General features: G+C 51.8%; 1 protein-coding gene across 4 annotated transcripts in view; it reads left to right on the top strand.

Moving 5' to 3' along the window:
• Positions 1–17,790, top strand: part of DOCK1 (dedicator of cytokinesis 1) — a 529,364-nt gene that overhangs the window by 102,292 nt on the left and 409,282 nt on the right. For all 4 annotated transcript variants that reach the window (XM_045040829.1, XM_011287620.4, XM_019813984.3 and 1 more), the window contains exons 14-19: positions 1,750–1,874; positions 3,040–3,138; positions 4,104–4,176; positions 9,579–9,682; positions 10,079–10,262; positions 15,303–15,400. In XM_045040829.1, the coding sequence (XP_044896764.1) occupies positions 1,750–1,874; positions 3,040–3,138; positions 4,104–4,176; positions 9,579–9,682; positions 10,079–10,262; positions 15,303–15,400 (683 nt within the window). The remainder of the gene's footprint in view (positions 1–1,749; positions 1,875–3,039; positions 3,139–4,103; positions 4,177–9,578; positions 9,683–10,078; positions 10,263–15,302; positions 15,401–17,790) is intronic.

The following is a 17,790-nucleotide window of genomic DNA, read 5'->3' on the forward strand; positions in this document are numbered from 1 at the left end:
TGTCCGAAGGATCCTGGCGGGGAGCAGAGTTTTTCTCTGAGCTGGGAAGGTGGCCAGAGGCTTGCGTGTGGCGAAGGGAGAGTTCTTGTGGAGTCCACTCACGTCTGCTTCCAGCTCCTTCCTCCGCAGAACGAGAACCCTGTGGCCCTGGCGGCCTTCTCCGAGGGCAGGCTTGTGAGTGCCCGTGTGTGGAGTTTATCTCCTGTACACCCCACTTGTGGGTGGCCCTGAGTATGGATGTCTAGGCCAAGAGGAGAGTGAGACTCACCGCCCCCCTGCCCCCAGCGTGTGACGGCCGTCTGGCCGATGAGGCCTGTAGAAAGCTCTTGTAGCCCCTTTTGATTATGGCTTTTGTGCTTTGGTAGAATTTACAGGCTGAGGGATCACTCAGACTGCCCTGCCTTATTGATGAGGCTGTTTAGCAGCGGTGGCAGGGGAGGTTAAGTGACGTGTTGGTGGTCACTCAGGGATTAGTGGCAGGTGTTGGCCTGGAGGCTCTGCCTCCTGCCCTTGGCCCCCATGCTCCGTCACTCTTAGCTTCTCGCTCGGTCGATATCACGGACTGCACTCCTGTTTCCTCTCCCAGCAGCTCCGGTGGCTGTGGTTGCAACCCACTGGGATTATTATAATAATGACTTTTAAATGAAGGCTTAATTTAATAGTTGGATACATTAGAAGCCAGAATAGAGCAGTAAAAAAACAAAACAAAACAAAACAGAAACCAAAAAAACCAACCTCCCCCCCCCCCCCCACAACAAAACAATAAAGCAAGGGGGGTTTTTTCTTAAGGGATCCTTGTTCTTTGCACACGGCGGGCCGTTCACTGCCCGTGGCGAACCTGCTCCTCACATCCCTGTGGGAGAGCAGGTGGGTCTGGCGTGGGAGGTGGCCAGACAGACAGCAGGGTTGCAGTCGCCGGGTAGTGTTACGTGCTCTAAATCATGATGCTAACGAAGCTCGCTAAGTTTTCCCAGTCGGCCCATTACCAGGGGCCTCGTGTGCTCTTGGTAGGAAGAAGCGTTTTGAGCTCGTTTGTCGTGTGTGGGGTTTTGTCTTTTGTTCCTGCTTCTGTTCTGCACAACTTATGGCCTGACTCACGTTACAATGCACAGATCTGTTTCGTTCTGCTCCCTGTGGACCTTCTTCAGGTTCCTGACCGCTGCCCACCGGAGGAGACAAGATCCATGCAGGAAGCTGTCTCTTGACCCACTCCTAGTCCCTGATCCCAGACATCAACTCAGAACGTTGGCTTGGGGTTCTGGTTCTCAGTCAGCATTTCATTTAAGTCCTTAGAAAAAGGTAGAGGAAGCCAATATTGCTAGTTGTCACTTAATGTTGTGATTTTCTTTGGCTGCCCAGACTCAGAGCGCGCAGCCAGTGGTCCACCTCGAGATAGTAATGTGAGTCACAGCGGGCCGTAGACTCTGGAGAGGGACCGTCATCGCAAACCCATCGACGGCATCGAAGCCGCTGTGTGCGTGGGCTGCCTCCCGAGGTGAAGAACCACGCAGATCATCATTAAGGGCCTTGACATCTTCCCCTTTCTCGTCATCTTATGCTGACGATGCTGAAAACTGCTTTTGTCATGCCTTTAAATGCGAGGCTGTTTTGTAGAAAATGTTGCATAATCATCCAGTACAGTGTTTTGAATGCGCTGCTAGGAGAGGTAGCAAGTTAAGGCCGTTGTGCAGAATTCTCGGTTACATTGTGAATAATGGGTTGGCTTTAAAGGTGTCATTTCTCCCCCAGGTGACGTTCGAAATGATATCTACGTAACTTTAGTTCAAGGCGATTTTGATAAAGGAAGCAAGACGACAGCGAAGAATGTGGAGGTTACCGTGTCTGTTTATGACGAGGACGGAAAACGGTTGGAGGTATATATTGTGGCCAAGCTTGATCCGCAGCGTGGAAGCTTGATTTTCCTTCCAGGCGTCTCTTTGGCTCTGCTGCACGATAGAAAAAGACGTGGCTGGGGCTGTGTGACCCCCTTTCTAGGGATGAGAGTTTACTCTTTCCCCCCCTTTCTCCAGCTCGCTACAGAGGCCTGGTGTGCACGGGGGCCTGGCAGTCCCGACCGGGGGGGGGTCCCGACCGCCTCTGTTCCCCGGCCGTGTCACCATGCCTCACTTGCCAGTGTAAACCCAACGCTCAGAGGTCTTGCCCAGCACGGTAGCGGGTCAGGTACTGTTCTGGTCACTGTGTGAGAGATGCGGAAACAGAGGCCCAGACAAGTCTTGTTTGTTCAGGGTCAGAGAGCTAGCGGGAGGCAGGACTGGGGTCTGGATCCGGGCATCCGACCTCTTGTTCTGCTGGCTGGTGGTGGTGGTTCCCGAGACCTCCTCCTGCGTGGTCGCAGCGGCCGGCAGGACTCGCGAGCTGGGGCAGTGCTCGGAGGCGGTGGCCTCCTCGGATGACCGGAGGCCAACCCAGAGCACGTGTCCCTGCCGCCTCCCACTCTGGACCATGGGTGGAGGGCTGGGCTCCCCTGGGCCCACGTGGCGGAGGGCAATGCCACTGTGCTCACCTGAGGCTCAGCTGTGCTGGGAGGGGTGGGTGGCCCACGTCCAGCGTCACTGCCAGGCAGCGCTGCCTCTGCCACTGGGGCCTCCCCGGTGTCACTTCCGCCGAAGTCAGGTGGTCAGTGTTGACCGCTGGCGGAACAGGAAGGAGTGTCGCCATCTCCTTTTTGGTCCGAAGCTCTTTATTCTAGACCTACTGAGTGACTCCGGCAACTTCCTTCAGACCTTAATGTTGAGGCTGTTAGGGGTGAGGGGACGGGGGACGGAGGACAGTATAGCATCTCTGTGCTGATAACCATCAAGATGCTTAAATGGCTGAGAGCAAGATCTTACGCCGGCCGCGCTGGCTCCAGATGGATCTGTCCTCCCATTGCCGGGAGCACATTCCATTCGTGCCGGGTTTATTGGCATTCCTGTAGTGCTCTGCTTAGCTCATCTAATGGGGGCAGGAGGTGGGGAGATGTATGCGGTGTCAAGCTCTATGAGGTCTGATGTGAACTCTTTATGCCTTCTTTTAAAGCATGTGATTTTCCCGGGTGCCGGCGACGAAGGGATTTCAGAGTACAAGTCTGTGATTTACTACCAAGTCAAGCAGCCGCGTTGGTTTGAGACCGTTAAGGTATCATTTACATGGTCATTGTATCCCACGGGGTTGATGATGAAATGCTCATTTGTATCCCAAGGAAGTCCCCACCTCCCGCCCAAGCCGGGGCTGCTCGCCAGCGGCCACCCCAAACAGGCAGAGGCGCTCTTGCAACAAAGTCGTTCAAGGTTGCTAAGGAACCACGCTGGCATTTCTTGGAATACATTTACTCTCATCTCCTCTTGGACATAAAAATAGGACTTTCATGGAGACAAATGACAGGGTCCTTTAAAGATAGCTATTATCTTTCTCTTCTCGGGTCTGTTTGATGTGTGGCCTGCTGTCTTTACACCAAATGGAAAAAAATAGTGGTGACAGCATATGGAGGGGATCGCTGGGGAGACGAATCCCCTTCCGTGGTGTCGTACTCTGCTTTCCTCACGCGGCACGCTGACGTCACCACGGCAGCCCAGCGTGGCACTCCCCCAGCCCACGTGCCAAGGGCTTGAATACTTGAGACCCCGGCCAAGGGTTAGCTCTACAACACAGATGTCAGATATGAGAGTTTTTAAGGACAGTCTTTGCCGAAAGGCAGTGCGCGTTGGGTCTCCTTTGACTGGAAGTCATGACAAGCCAGCTTTGCTCCTGCCGCCGAGGGCAGGTCCCCGCGGCTGTGGAGGATGCGTGGGCACCTCCAAGAAGGGCTGCCAAGGAAAACGGCAACTCGTAAACGTAGACTCTTAACAGGGAGGATCTGAATGTTTACGAAAACCTCTGCTGTCTCGCAGGGTTGGTTTGGCGTCCTTTGCAATATTATCTAGTTTAAATTTTCAGAAGGCGTTTTGCTTTGGAAAGTCGTACGGGGGGGGATTAGGTATCCAGTGTTTTCATCACTGCAGTGACGAGTTGTGCGTGGTTGCACCGTATCTGCAGTTAGACAGGGCCACTGATGCGAGAAGATACTGGTGCAGGTGCTGAAAGTTCCGTTTTCCACTGTGCAGGTGGCCATTCCCATTGAGGATGTCAACCGCAGTCACCTTCGGTTTACCTTCCGCCACAGATCGTCACAGGACTGTGAGTAATCCCTCCATTAGCCCATGGGGTTTTCAAGGGAGAACAGGGGCAAAGCTCAGTAGGCTGTACTCGTCACTTGTTCTGGATTGTTCTGGAAGTTCTGGACCTAGAACTCGGTTATCCCAACACAGTGCCATCTTAATCCTTTAACTCATTTCCGTGTTGACTTGTTTCCAGAAAATGTCACCGACTCTTTTTCCTGGAGCCGATTATAGGGAGACATGAATTTTCTTGAGTTCCAGCTGCTACTTCCTGTCCTTCCTTTCTGTTTCCTCTCTTCCGTGTGACTCGTAATGCTGTTCCATCCATCAGAAAAGTCACTGAGATACAAGTGGATTTCAAAAATTGGCTCTTCATGCCCTTTGCACTGGAACGGAAACCCTGGAGACCCTTTGTCTTTGTGAGCGGCCCCTGGTGTCTGGATTCAGGCTGAGCTTCTCTCGCAGGAAATGTTGGGACGGCACTGGCTGATGCCGAGATGCCGGGAGGAAAGAATGGGGGACTTGGGTTTTTTTTTTGTTTTTTTTTTTTTAATTTTGAGAGAGTGTGCACACATACAAGCTGAGGAGGGACAGAGAGAGAGAGAGAGAGAGAGAGAGAGGGAGACACCAAATCCCAAGCAGGCTTCAGGCTCTGAGCTGTCCGCACAGAGCCCCACGTGGGGCTCGGAACCATGAAAGGTGAGATCATGACCTGAGCCAGAGTCAGATGCTTGACCGACTGAGCCACCCAGGTGCGCCAGGATGGGGGTTTGAATCTCTCCCCTGCTAAAAGAGTTATTGATGACTGAAGGTCACCTTGTCACATTTGTTGAGTGTCTGCTAAGGATGTAGCCCAGTTCTAGACACTGAGATATTACGAAAGGCAGATAAGTCCTGTGTCTGTACCCACTGGGTGGTGACCTCAGATTTGGGAAAACAATTCACAATAAGAGGGGCGCCTGGGTGGCTCAGTCGGCTGAGGGTCCAACTTCCGCTCAGGTCATGATCTCACAGTTCGTGAGTTCGAGCCCCATGTTGGGCTCTGTGCTGACAGCTCGGAGCCTGGAGCCCGCTTCGGATTCTGTGTCTCCCTCTCTCTCTGCCCCTCCCCTGCTCGTACTCTGTCTCTGTCTCTCTCTCAAAAATAAATAAACATTTAAAAAAATAACAATAAATAAACAGTGAGATTGGCTCCATTTTGTGGGCTGTAGATTTGAGGGAGAGGGTGGTCTGGGGGCCCTGTGTTGCATGGACGACCCTGTGGGTCCTCAGCCCTGCCTGTCGGGCGCCCTCACAGCCATCCAGAGGATAAGAAGGCTTGGTCATCAAGACCGAGCACAATGGAGGCTGCCGAACCCTTGGCACAATGCCTGGCATGGGGTAGGTGCTCCTTAGGAGCCACTGCTGCATGATGATGTGTCCATCCTTCTTCCTGTTCCTGTAAGGGGTTCTGCCTGACCCGGTCCCTTTCCTAGGAGTGTGGTCCAGGAGAGCGGGTACACGTGCAAGGGTCTGAAGCTGGGGGGACGTAGACCCCTCTGTGGGGCCAGTGAGGACCCAGGGCCTCGCTGCTATTCAGAAGTGTCGAGGTGTGCTCACGTGGTCCGCGGGGCTGGTGTGCAGAGAGCACGCATATCAGCCGGAAGACACACGGGGGCGTGGGGTACGGAGGCCGAGGCAGTTGAACCAAGGGGTCCAGACAGCACGGGGCCCATCGTGGTCAGCGGCTATGTGGAGGGGGCGGGCGGAAGTGACCTGTGGCATCATCCTCTCTCTCGTCCTGTCCCCGTGTTTGGGCCGAGCAGGGAAAGGGGTCTCGGGGTTCGAGCAGGGTGGAACAGCAGGGTCATGGGGGCTGGGTAGCGTGGCCCGCAGTGCCCAAGCGTTGCATACTTGCCCCGGGGGCCAAATCCAGACTGGCAGGCCGCAGGGGGTGCACGGCACTCCTTGCTGGCCAGAACTTTGGGAGAAGAACATCTGGTAATAAACGTTTGCGAACACGCATCGTGCCTTTACTGGGCTCCTGGCATGAGTAGTTTTGCTGTACTGTTTCGACTGGTCCTCACAATAACCCCGTGTTCTGTCACTGTGGCCATCACCCTGCCCGTTATGGTTGAGGAAACTGGGGCCCACGGACTCCCCCTCGGCGGCCCAAAGTCACCCTAGTTAGTCAGTGGGACGACTCTGGTTTAAACTTAGTCTCTATGCTGGAGCGTCCTATTCCCACACCTTGGGGTGAGGTGAGGCCACGTCCATCACCTGGTCTTAGTACCCATCGCAGAGAAGGTTCTCCTCTTTCTGAATATCATCCTGGGACTATTGTGGAGAAGGCTGGGGTGCAGGGTGAACGGACTGGGGTGCGTGGATGGAGGACCCAGGGCGGGTCTGTCCTCAGCCAAGGCGTGCGGGGAGCCGTGGGCTCAGCACCCTGCATCAGTGAATCGGCCGGGATGGGAGCGGGCCTCAGGGACAAGGGGGGCTCGCTGGAAGGCAAGGACCCAGCTCTGGAATCCATAGAGTGCTTGTCTCCGAGGTAAGCTCCCCCTTCGTAACGAGCTTGTTCTCTCTCGTTAATAAATTACATCAGGGCCCAGCATTTTAATTTTCAAAATCCTTATTTTTCCAGACAGTTTTAAGTACTCATTATAGACAAGATGCTGTCACCCAACCCGCCACCGCACATTTGCGTAATTAATGAGGCTCCCTGCGCCACGGCTTGTGAGGTTTTGGAACCGTGTTGAGCATCAAGAGTGTGATGCCGATGCAGTCCTGAGCTGTCCGCTACGAGAGTGACGGCAGCCAGGGGGTCCCTGTCGCCTCCGCGATCGCGATCTCGGACACGCGGGGTCAGAGACAGGAAGAAGTGAGGCCACAATTCCTCCCCGTCCCGCCCCCCCCCCCCCCCCCCCCCCCGGCCTATCAGCCGCTTTTCCCCTGGACGTGGGCAAGCCAAGGAAACAAGAGCTGGGATTTCTCAGGATGGGACCCGTCCCTGGGGGTTGGGTGATCTACACTCCAGCAACATGTTAGCAATTCCAGATGCACTGGCTCCTGTTTCACCAGAACGTGAGCAGCTGTGCAGCTCTGGGGGGCTGAGTTCCCCTTGCTCCTGGGGGGCCTGGTTGGGTGGGGCAGCCCTGCCTCCCGTGCCCTTGACATCCTGTAAGTTTGTTGCCTGCTCACAATGGCTGCTGACGAGCACGTAATAAGTGCAGTCCGTGGCCTTGACGTCTAGGTGTAGCGTGTTAACGAAAGGTGTGCACTGTTCCTTTGTGCTGCTTTGTAGTAGGATCGGGGAAGCTGTGGGCTGACAGTGGCGGTCATGTGTCCCTTTGAACCCCGGCTGCTTTCATGGAGGCATGTCCTTATTGTTTTCATGTCAGCTCAAGGCTAGAAGCATCTGTTCTTTCTCACCTGAACATTAAGATATTTTATGTTTTCTGATGCCCATTCACGAAGTTATATTTTTTTTGATTCCTAGGGTCCATATTTTTTACCTTCTTCCCTCCCTTTAGTTTGGTTGGTCAGTCATTCATTAATCTATCAAATTAGGTATACCATTTATTGAGCACCTACTATGTGCCAGGAACTGATGGACACCAGGACTGCACAGATTAATGAGGCACGCTATCTCGTGCAGTGGGGACTTAGGGTAAATATGTTGAGCCCCTGACTCGATGGGGGTGGATGTGCGCTCCTTCCTTCGTTGACCTCTGTCTTTTCATCTCTAAAAAGAGAATCTGGGATATATAATTTTAAAGATTATAGCTCTGAAACTCAATGTTTTCCATGCTGTACTCACTTGGTATCTTGGCAGAACTCATGCTGAATCTGTTTCGTCGGCAGAGACTCCTCATCCGTCCCTCCTGCGCTGGCCCCTGCCCCCCTCACCACCCACTACTCACCGGTCCCCTGGCTTTCCGTCCCCAAAATGGCCAAGCCTGGGCCCACTTGGGGACTCTGCATTTGGCCACATCTATTCTGGAAGGTTTATGTCTTGGCTCACGTGTTGTCCCTCTTCTCAGAGACCTCTTCCAACCACCCAGCCCGTCGGGACTGTTCCCGCCATTACCCTATCCCACGTCACTGTCATCGAGTGAGAGAACCAGTTCGTTGTCACCTCTCCAAGTAGAACGGATGGGGACCGAGTGCCTGATAGGTGGCAGGCACCACTGCTCGGTGCTGGGGAGATAGCAGTGACGCGGACGCAGCGTCGCTTGCCTTCCAAAGGCCAGCGTGTGAAACGAAGGCTGAACGACAGCTCTCACACACACACACACACACACACACACACACACACACACACACACACACGTACACACGGCTGGAGCTCCGACAGGGATGAGGACTGTTATCTCGCTTTGCTCCTGCCGCTGTAACAGAATAGACTGGGGGGCTTCCACAATAGGAATGGGGTTCTGGAGGCTGGGAGTCTGAGAGCAGGGTGCCAGCACCCTGGGTTCTGGCGAGGACCCTCCCCAGGGTTGTGAACTCACACAGAGGAAGAGAGCTCTGGGGTCTCTTTCTCCTTTTTTGACGGGCACTGGTACCGGAGGATCGGCACCTCACCCTAGCGACCTCACTAGCCTCAAGCACCTGCCTACAGGACACATCTCCACTGGAGTCACGTGGTGGAGGGCTAGGGCTCCAGCCCCAGACTGGGGTGGGGGGGGGCACACAATTCAGTCCATAGCACTTATGAAGAAAAGCGCATCAGGGGAGGGGAGAGTGTGACCAGTTTCTAATTTACTCTGTTAGACGGGCTGGTCACCTCGGAGTAGGCGGTACATCCGCAGAGATTTGAACGAAATGAGGGAGCGAGTCTCACGCGCAGGTACGTGGGGAGGGAGCTTTCTTGCCAAAGAGAACAAATTTACACATCCGTGTGTTCGCCCCACCTGAATTTATACTAGGGGATGCTATGGGGTAGGAGTCTATTCTCTTGTTCCATATTGATTGCCAGTTTTCCTAGGGAACGGTCTGTCCTTTCTGGACTGTCATCTGCCTCGCGTCTCCAGACCCTGTGGTTCGCACTGGTCTGAGTGTCCCGATGTTAATTAAGCCACACCATCTTCCTTGTTAGCATTTCCCGGTCACTCCTGGTTGCTAGGATTGCAGGCTTGCCTCCATGGCCTTCTTCAACATCATCGTGCTACCCTTGACCTTGGGAATCAGGCTTCAGGTTTGCCGAGGAAAGTCCCGCATGAGATCTTGGTTGCAATTAACTTTGAATTTACAAGATTAATTCGAGCTCACGTGAGGAGCCTTCCTCTGGTTAACTTCGTCCATTTCTCCATTTGTCTGTGTTTACTGTAATCCCGTGTGGTTTTGTGGTGTTTTCATGAAGGTAGGCCTCGCAGCATTTTATGATGCTAGATTGTCATGACGGCAGTTGATGACGGTGATTGGTTTCTCTTGCAGCCAAGGATAAATCTGAGAAAATATTTGCACTAGCATTTGTAAAGCTGATGAGATACGATGGGACCACTCTGAGGGACGGGGAGCATGATCTCATCGTCTACAAGGTATACCACTTTATTGGTGCCGTATGGCTAGTATGGACTCTTTCACCCGTCTCTGGGCTTCCTGGCCTGAGCTGACATTTCCTCTCTTTGTGAGAAAGCTCTGTCTGGCTACAGTTCGTTATCTAAGTGAACATTGCAGCTGACCAGCCTTTTGGCTGTTCCTGATGAGAGAAGATGATGTACGATAAATGTTAACATGAATTAATCTACAGGAATAAGGGACATCATTAAAATAGTTTAGCAAATGAAAAAGAGCAAATATCATGATGGTTCAAAGGATTGAGGATAGCAAGGGATAGGAAAGAATTAGGTGTCGGTCCATTGTGACTCGTGTTCGACATGCGTGTGTCCGTCCATTGTGACTCGTGTTCGACATGCGTGTAATTAAACCCACAGGCGGAGGCAAAGAAGCTGGAGGACGCCGCGACGTACCTAAGCCTGCCCTCCACGAAGGCGGAGCTGGAAGAAAAGGCGCACTCTGCCACGGGCAGGAGCATGCAGAGTCTTGGAAGCTGCACCATCAGCAAAGATTCCTTCCAGATCTCAACACTGGTGTGTTCCACGAAACTTACCCAGAACGGTGAGTTTGGGGACAGACCCGTGTCACCCCGCGGTTTCCCTCCCCCACCCGAGTCCTGCTCGTGCTCCCCGTTCAGCAGCGGAAGCTTCGGCAGGAGCGGGATCACTGTCCGTGGGTCATTCACGCATCCTCCGGGATGGACGGTGTGGGCATCCGTGGACTAGCAGGGAGCGTGACATCCATTGCGCTTTAAACTTCACTATAGTTTTGGTCTAAGGATTAACCTTAAAGAGAGATAAACCAGTGGGCTTGCTTTATTTTATTTTATTATTATTTTTTTTTAACGTTTACTTATTTTTGAGACAGAGAGAGACAGAGCATGAACAGGGGAGGATCAGAGAGAGAGGGAGACACAGAATCCGAAACAGGCTCCAGGCTCTGAGCGGTCAGCACAGAGCCCGACGCGGGGCTTGAACTCACGGACTGTGAGATCATGACCTGAGCCGAAGTCGGACACCCAACCGACTGAGCCACCCAGGCGTCCCGGGCTTGCTTTAAAAGAAAGGTTTTTGGTCAAAGGAACACAGCATGGTGTAAGGGGAAGAAAACACGAGACTTGGAGTCAGAGCAAAGACGTGCCTCTGAGCCCTTGCCCTGTGCTAATCCTGGAAGTGACCTTGAACGGGGGCCTCTGACACCGCCTGAACCTCATTTCCTCATCTAGGCACATACGCAGGTGTAATGTCTGTCTCAAAGGGCCTGGCAGGGGTTATGTGAGCTGGAGGGTCTGAGGTGCCCACTCTGTGTGTACCTTCCCGTCTCCCAGCTACTCACTGAGATAATTACCAGTTACCTTTTTAAAAAAAAATTTTTTTTTAAACATTTATTTATTTTTGAGAGAGACAGAGACAGAGTGTGAGCTGGGGAGGGACCGAGAGAGAGGGAGACACAGAATCGGAAGCAGGCTCCAGGCTCTGAGCTATCAGCACAGAGCCCGACGCGGGGCTCGAACTCACGAACTGTGAAATCATGACCTGAGCCGAAGTTGGATGCTCAACCGCATGAGCCACCCAGGCGCCCCTTTAGCTTTTTTAAGCTACAGAGTCACCCTCTGTTTTTTTTTTTTTTCTTTTTCTTTTTTTTATTAAAAAAATTCTTTTTATGTTTATTCATTTTTGAAAGGCAGGAGAGAGCACAAGCAGTGGTGGGGCGGAGAGAGAGGGGGACACATAATCCAAAGCGGGCTCCAGGCTCTGAGCTGTCAGCACAGAGCCCGACGCGGGCCTTGAACCCACCAACCGTGAGATCAATACCTATGCTGAAGTCAGACGCTCAGCCGACGGAGCCACCCAGGCTCCCTCAGTTACCTTTATTTTTAAAGGTTGGTTTTGGTGGCCTTTCTAATTCCCCTGGCGGTGAGATAAGGCACCGGCTGATGAAGCACACTGAAATGCAGAGTCAGGTGGTGCCTGTGCTGGGCCCGCCGGCTGCCTTGAGTTGTTCCCACCACTTGCAGAGTCCCCAGCAACGTGGCTGTGTGGCCAGGGGCACCTCTTACTCACAGCACACTGGACGCGGCAGTCCCTTCTGTATGCCTCCTACCTTTAGAAATTGCATCCCCCAAATGTGAGCCTATCACAGCTGTGCAGGGTGACTTTATGCTCTCTTGAAACTCAGCTGAAAAATCCAATTTGCCCTCTCAGCCACCCAATATGGATTTTGATTATTAATGTTTGTTGCTATCTTGAATTGTGTCCCTGGGGATTGTCTGTAAATCTTGGCAGGAGTCTCGGATTTGCCCGAGGGGTAGTCACTGTTTGGACCTTAACAGGATCAAAGGGGACAGAGTAACCCCCTCCTCTGGAAGTCATGGCATTGGAGTGGAAAGAGGGCAGTCGGGTGTACAGGCCCCGTTCCAACTTTCCGGGCCCACCTTCTCCACTCCGTTGTATTGCGCTGTTTAGAAGGTGCTTCCTCACTGCTTGGCTCGTGAGTCAGCTGTGCGGGGGAACGTGGGGGATGCATGAAGGCCATTGGGATACGTCTCTCTAATGTCTTCATCATCACGGTTTGCCCTAAGCATTGCCCTAAGCTGGTGGTAGTCAGTAATCTCCGTGAGCAATTGTAAAGCCTTAACTGGGCATCGGGGTTCTGTGTAAGCATGGGGAGGGCTGCAGAAAACACGGGGGGCTTGTGCGTTTAGTGCCCAGGGAGCACATGGTCAGCAAGGCAGGTGCTGGTTTGGGACCGCGTTATGGAAAGGATGCCCCCACAGGTCAGACTTTACTTTCTGGATACCACCCTGGTAGTTCACTAGTCTGATGGCTACACCGCCCAGGGCCTCCTTGAACTCAGGGCAGTGGCAGCCTCTCCGGGGAGTCACTGTCCCATGCATGTGACGCTTCAGCTTTCCATTACGTGCTGGACAAAATGAGAGCTGCTGTGTATTGTCATTTTCACTACACAGGACGCCACCGCCTTATGCTTGGGTCACGTTCCAGAAGCACGTTTGGAAGTTGTTATTTGGAACTTGAACATGTTTTCCCCATCCAAACAACGTCCCGAAGGGCAGTTAGGTTGGGAGGCTCCCCCACAGAATCCTTCATAACCCACGTGTGGCTGGAGAAGGGGACTGTGAACGAGAACTCTCCAAGGTGTTGGTTAAGTGGCAGCCATCTCCCCGGGGGGTGATGTTGACCTCTCCTCGCACCTCCTGACTCCTCGGCCGTCATCAGTCACAGGGTAATTCCTTCCCTGGAACTGAGGGAGCCAGCACCCCGCTATTGGCAGCAGCGGTTGCCGGGCAACGAGGAGATTCCGACATGATGCTCACTGAGAGTAAAGGGGGCATCTTTTGTCTTTCACTGCACACCAGCCGATGATTCCTCTTTTCGGGATGGTGGTGTGGCAGGTGGTGTGCAAGATGGAGCTGCCCCACTTGGCGTCTGAGCACCGAGTCCCAGAGTCTCATTCGGGGAGTCATTTTTCTGCAGCCGTGATTTGTTCCTGCGAAGTTCCGTTACTTAGGAGAAAGCAGTGGCTGAATTATTCATCGAGCTTTGTATTAAACATCTCTGTTCTCAGCATTACTGGATGCTGTGGGGGATAAAAAGGGAAGTTGAGAATGTGATTCCTCTCCTCAATTAGCTTCCTATGTAATTAGGAGACACAGAATTGATCACGGCCAAGCCGTGGTGGCTCCCGGGGACGAGGGCTCGGACAGGGAGCGCTGCTCTGACCCTGCTAGCGGGGGCTGGTCAAGCTGTTTTCTTAAAAGACGCTCTCCCTCCTTGGAGGTGTTCTTACGCTGGCCGGTTGTACCTTTTCTCAGATTTAATATACCGACATCAGGCTAAGCCTCCCTCACACCGGAAGTGCCGCTAACTTTGCGGGAATGGAATCCAGATAAGTAACTAGTTTCCATTGAAAAAACACTGGTAACTCTCATGAGGTGGAAATCTCCCTTAACCCTGGCACCTAGGGCATGTCTGGGCAGGATGTGGCCTTTCTCATACTCCACCTTCATTTACAAATGAAAACATGTTAGTTTTCACGATGAATGGCTAAAATTTTTCACTGCCTCATCATCTTGTGGATGGACAGCCACTGCTGTCTGTCTTCATGCTGGGTAGCTTGCTGAGCACTTTCTCCACATCACACCATTTAATCCTGGCACCAGCCTTCCAGTTGCGCAACGTCGTACCCATCCTTCAGATAGGTAAATTGAGTGAGGTTAGTTGCCCAAGGTCATATGGTGGTGATGTGGTCCAGCGGACATTCGAGCCTACAGCTTACTCATTGCCCAGTGCTACTGGGTACCGTCCCTCTTCATTGTCACTATTCCCCCCCCCTCCATCAGCTGTCCTTGGGGGGAGGGCAAATAAAGGAGAATGTATGTTTTGGTGATCATCACACGAATGCCTTTTGTGTAGTTTAGTCCTTAGCAAGTGTCTTATGTCCCCTGAAATGCTAAAATTATATTGCCAAAATTGTATTTTTCTTTTCATTATGAACTAGGTTTTTTTTTTTTTTTTTTTTTTTAATGGAGATACTTTGCGTAGCTGACGTTTCTTCCCAACGAGCATAAACAGTCACTTGGAGGCACTTTGCTAATTGTGTTTTTTTTCACGTAATGGGATATTAATATACTTTCAAGTGGAGAATGTGTGGGCACATGTTCTTTCCTAGAGATGCTTTGGATTCTGTCTTCGTGCCTTAAAGAACATCTTGCTGTCTTAAACAAAATCATCTCCGGACATTGTCTTCCGCATTTAGTCTGTAAAAATGCATCCATTCAGTCTGTGGTTTTTCTATGAGAAAACAAACCAGATAAAATTCAACCATAGGAGACAAACAGCCATGGGAGGTCAGGCCAGGATGAGGGCAGTGGTTGCCCCATGGTCCAGGCTTCCTGTCACCTTGTAGTTTCTGTACCTGAATGTGCATTTCTTATTTTATGTTATTTAATTAAAAAATAAATAAATAAAAGCCATGTTCTCAGATAGGAAAAAACCCACTTGGTATTTCAGGACCACACTTGTTGGGCCAGCAGCCTTCTTCCAGACCCTCTGCTGGTCTGAATCTACCTTCTTGCAGGTTGAAAAGTTCAGCCCTTTTTTCTTAAGCTCCCGAATGCATTTTTTTTTTTAAGTTTATTTATTTTGAGATAGAGAGAAAGAGAGAGCGCACGAGCCGGGGAGGGGCAGAGAGAGAGGGAGAGGGAGAATCCAAAGCAGGCTCTGCACTGTCAGCACAGAGCCTGACACGGAGCTCAAACTCATGAACCAGGAGATCATGACCTGAGCCGAAATCAAGAGTCGGACTCTTAACCGACCGAGCCACCCAGGTGCTACACCGAATGCAATTTTAAGCTTCGCCCTGGAATCATTTCATGGTAAATGTAGTCGGAAGTCATGTATTCAGCCATACAAGGTGTCAAGTATGTTCTAGAAAGTAATGAAGTTTTTAGCGGGAGGAGGTTTCCAAGCAGGGTTGATCGCTCTGTTTCAAAGTTCTATCGAGAACCTCACCGGACGCCTGACGGAGGGAGACCAGGTTCTTGCCGCGAAGATCTGATGTTCGTTCGTTCTCTGTTTCCAGTGGACCTGCTGGGGCTGCTCAAGTGGCGCTCCAACACCAGCTTGCTGCAGCAGAACTTGAGGCAGCTGATGAAGGTCGATGGTGGCGAAGTGGTGAAGGTAACACAGACCCCGGGGGTGGCACGGTGTGGTGTTCTTCCATGTGTGGGTGGATCCAGGCACTGCCTGCTCGGTAGCGTGCGATTCCATCAGAATCCCTCCATCAGGTGGCTTCTGGTGGATGTTGACATGCACCTCCACGTGGACAGACTCCACCTTGGATTCTGGTTGGTAGGGTGGTCTGGCTTCACGGGAAAGGAAACGGGCTTTGGATTCAACCCAGTCTTGTGTTCTGGCTCAGGAGGTCAGAGCACTGAGAGCCTTGTCTTGGCTGTTTGCTTCCCGTGTGATCTTGGACTCATTTCTTAACCTCCCACAGAACTCTGGAGAAATGTTAGGTGCCCTCTTGAATCTTCATCTGCAAGATAGGACAGTCAGACTAGGGTGATCCGAGATCCTTGGAGTGCTCCAATTCTAGAATTCTTTTCTTTTTTTTAATGTTTATTTATTTTTGAGAGAGAGAGAGCGTGAGCAGGGAGGGGCAGAGAGAGAGGGAGACACAGAATCCGAAGTAGGATCCAGGCTCTGAGCTGTCAGCACAGAGTCTGATGTGGGGCTTGAACCCTTGAACCATGAGATCATGACCTGAGCTGAAGTCGGACGCTTAACAGACTCAGCCACCCAGGCTCATCATCCAAATCTATAATTCTTTTTTTTTTTTTAAATAATTTTTTTATCAGAGAATTGTTATTACTTCTGATATTAGAGCGTTCTATCCTTTTTTTGGCCCCGGTGACTTTTCCTTTTATGTAAGGAAACCTGTTTCCGTGTTCAGTTTGCCCCATTTGGCCTGCACACGATCAGCTGGTCCCCACTGGTGGTGTTCTGTGAGCGAGCTCTCTGCCGCCGGGTCTGTCTGTCCCTGGCTCAGTCCTTCACCCTCTGTGAGAAGTGCTTGCAGAAGGAGACCGCCTTATCTCTGTAAAAATTAATTACTTAAAATGGCCTTAATTAAGCAGCAATGTGGTTAACTTCACTATAAATTAATTCGGTTGCACCACTTTCTGAAACTCATTGTATAACCGTTGAAACATATCCTCGCCACTCTTCCAATTTTAATCATCTTTTTAGGTTTTTGTCTGCTACCTCTGGCTTGGACAATGCTAATTGCATTTGAAACTTCTCTGGGTCTTGTAACTTCCCCGATGCAGATGGAAGCTGGGTGAATAAGTGAATGTAACTCGAGGAGATACACAGTTAATGAAATTTTGTGCTTTTTCCTTTTGAAATCCCTGTATCACATCAGGAATTAGCCGTGTTTCTGTTGGCCTGTTGTTACACATAAGGAGATGATCTAGAACCATCTTGTGTTGTTGTCCTTCACTCCCCTCACCTAATCTAGTACCAAATCCTGGTGTTCAGCCCTGGAAGTGGTTTTCACCAGCCCCTGTCCTTCCTGTGTGTGCTGGCACCGTGGTACTGTGCGTGTGACCTGTCCGTCCATCGCCGGTACATCCTGAGTACCCTGTAGGCCTGGAGGGGTGAACGGACGTGTCTAAGCCACACGGCTGTCAATGAGAGCCAGGGCTGGACGGATTCCCAGCCTGCATGGGGCTCCTTTTACTCTGTTTGAAGACGTCGTAGACCGAGTTCGTCCCATTCATTCCAGCCCCCCCCCCCCCCGCCGCCCCCTACCTTGTGTACATTCATAACTGCTCGTAGGGACATGACATTGAACGGCGGGTTAAGAACAGTGTTTGCTTCTTTGCTAAAAGATGCAGTTGCTCATTTTGGTGGCAGATGAAAATGGTGACTTGGGGCCTCCAGTGGATAGTCTCAGAGAGAAGGTAGGTGTCAGAAGAAGCGTGTTCATGGCTCCATGTGAGGGACTTCCTTCCGGATGCTGGAATCCCTGTACCTCTGCGGCTCGACGGCCAGAAAAACAAGACTCCGGCTCTCTGCTGCCATGTTTCCGTGCCACTGAGCCTGTCATTTGTCTGGGTAGGATGGGTAGAGCTGTTGCAGGGACGCTATGCGAACCGAGACGAGCCACAGTGAACTCACGAGCTGGTGAGTCCATTGGCAGCAACATTGGGCTGTTACCAGATGGCGTGAAGTTTTGACCTTTGCAAAGATTTTATGAACTGAAAATGATGGGAAATAATACTAAAGTAATGAGGTGATGTGGGCTCCTCCATAATTGCAGGGTTGGTAAAGCCTTTGATGGCTGGACCAGAGCACCTCTTGGGCAGCAAGGTGGTTTGCTTCCCCTGCCGTTTCATCCCACTTCCTGCGATGAAATCGGTGTGTGTGGGGGTTGGGGGGGGCAGCACAGCAGAATGTAATGAGGGTTTATGCACTGGTGGGTCTCAGATCTCTTACTAGGTTTGGGAGGATGTCCCCTTTCCTGAGGGAGATACGTAGTGTTGGGTTTGGGGCTGTTGCAACGT

This window comes from Felis catus, chromosome D2, assembly GCF_018350175.1.
Source record: "Felis catus isolate Fca126 chromosome D2, F.catus_Fca126_mat1.0, whole genome shotgun sequence".
Classification (NCBI taxonomy): Eukaryota; Metazoa; Chordata; class Mammalia; order Carnivora; family Felidae; genus Felis; species Felis catus.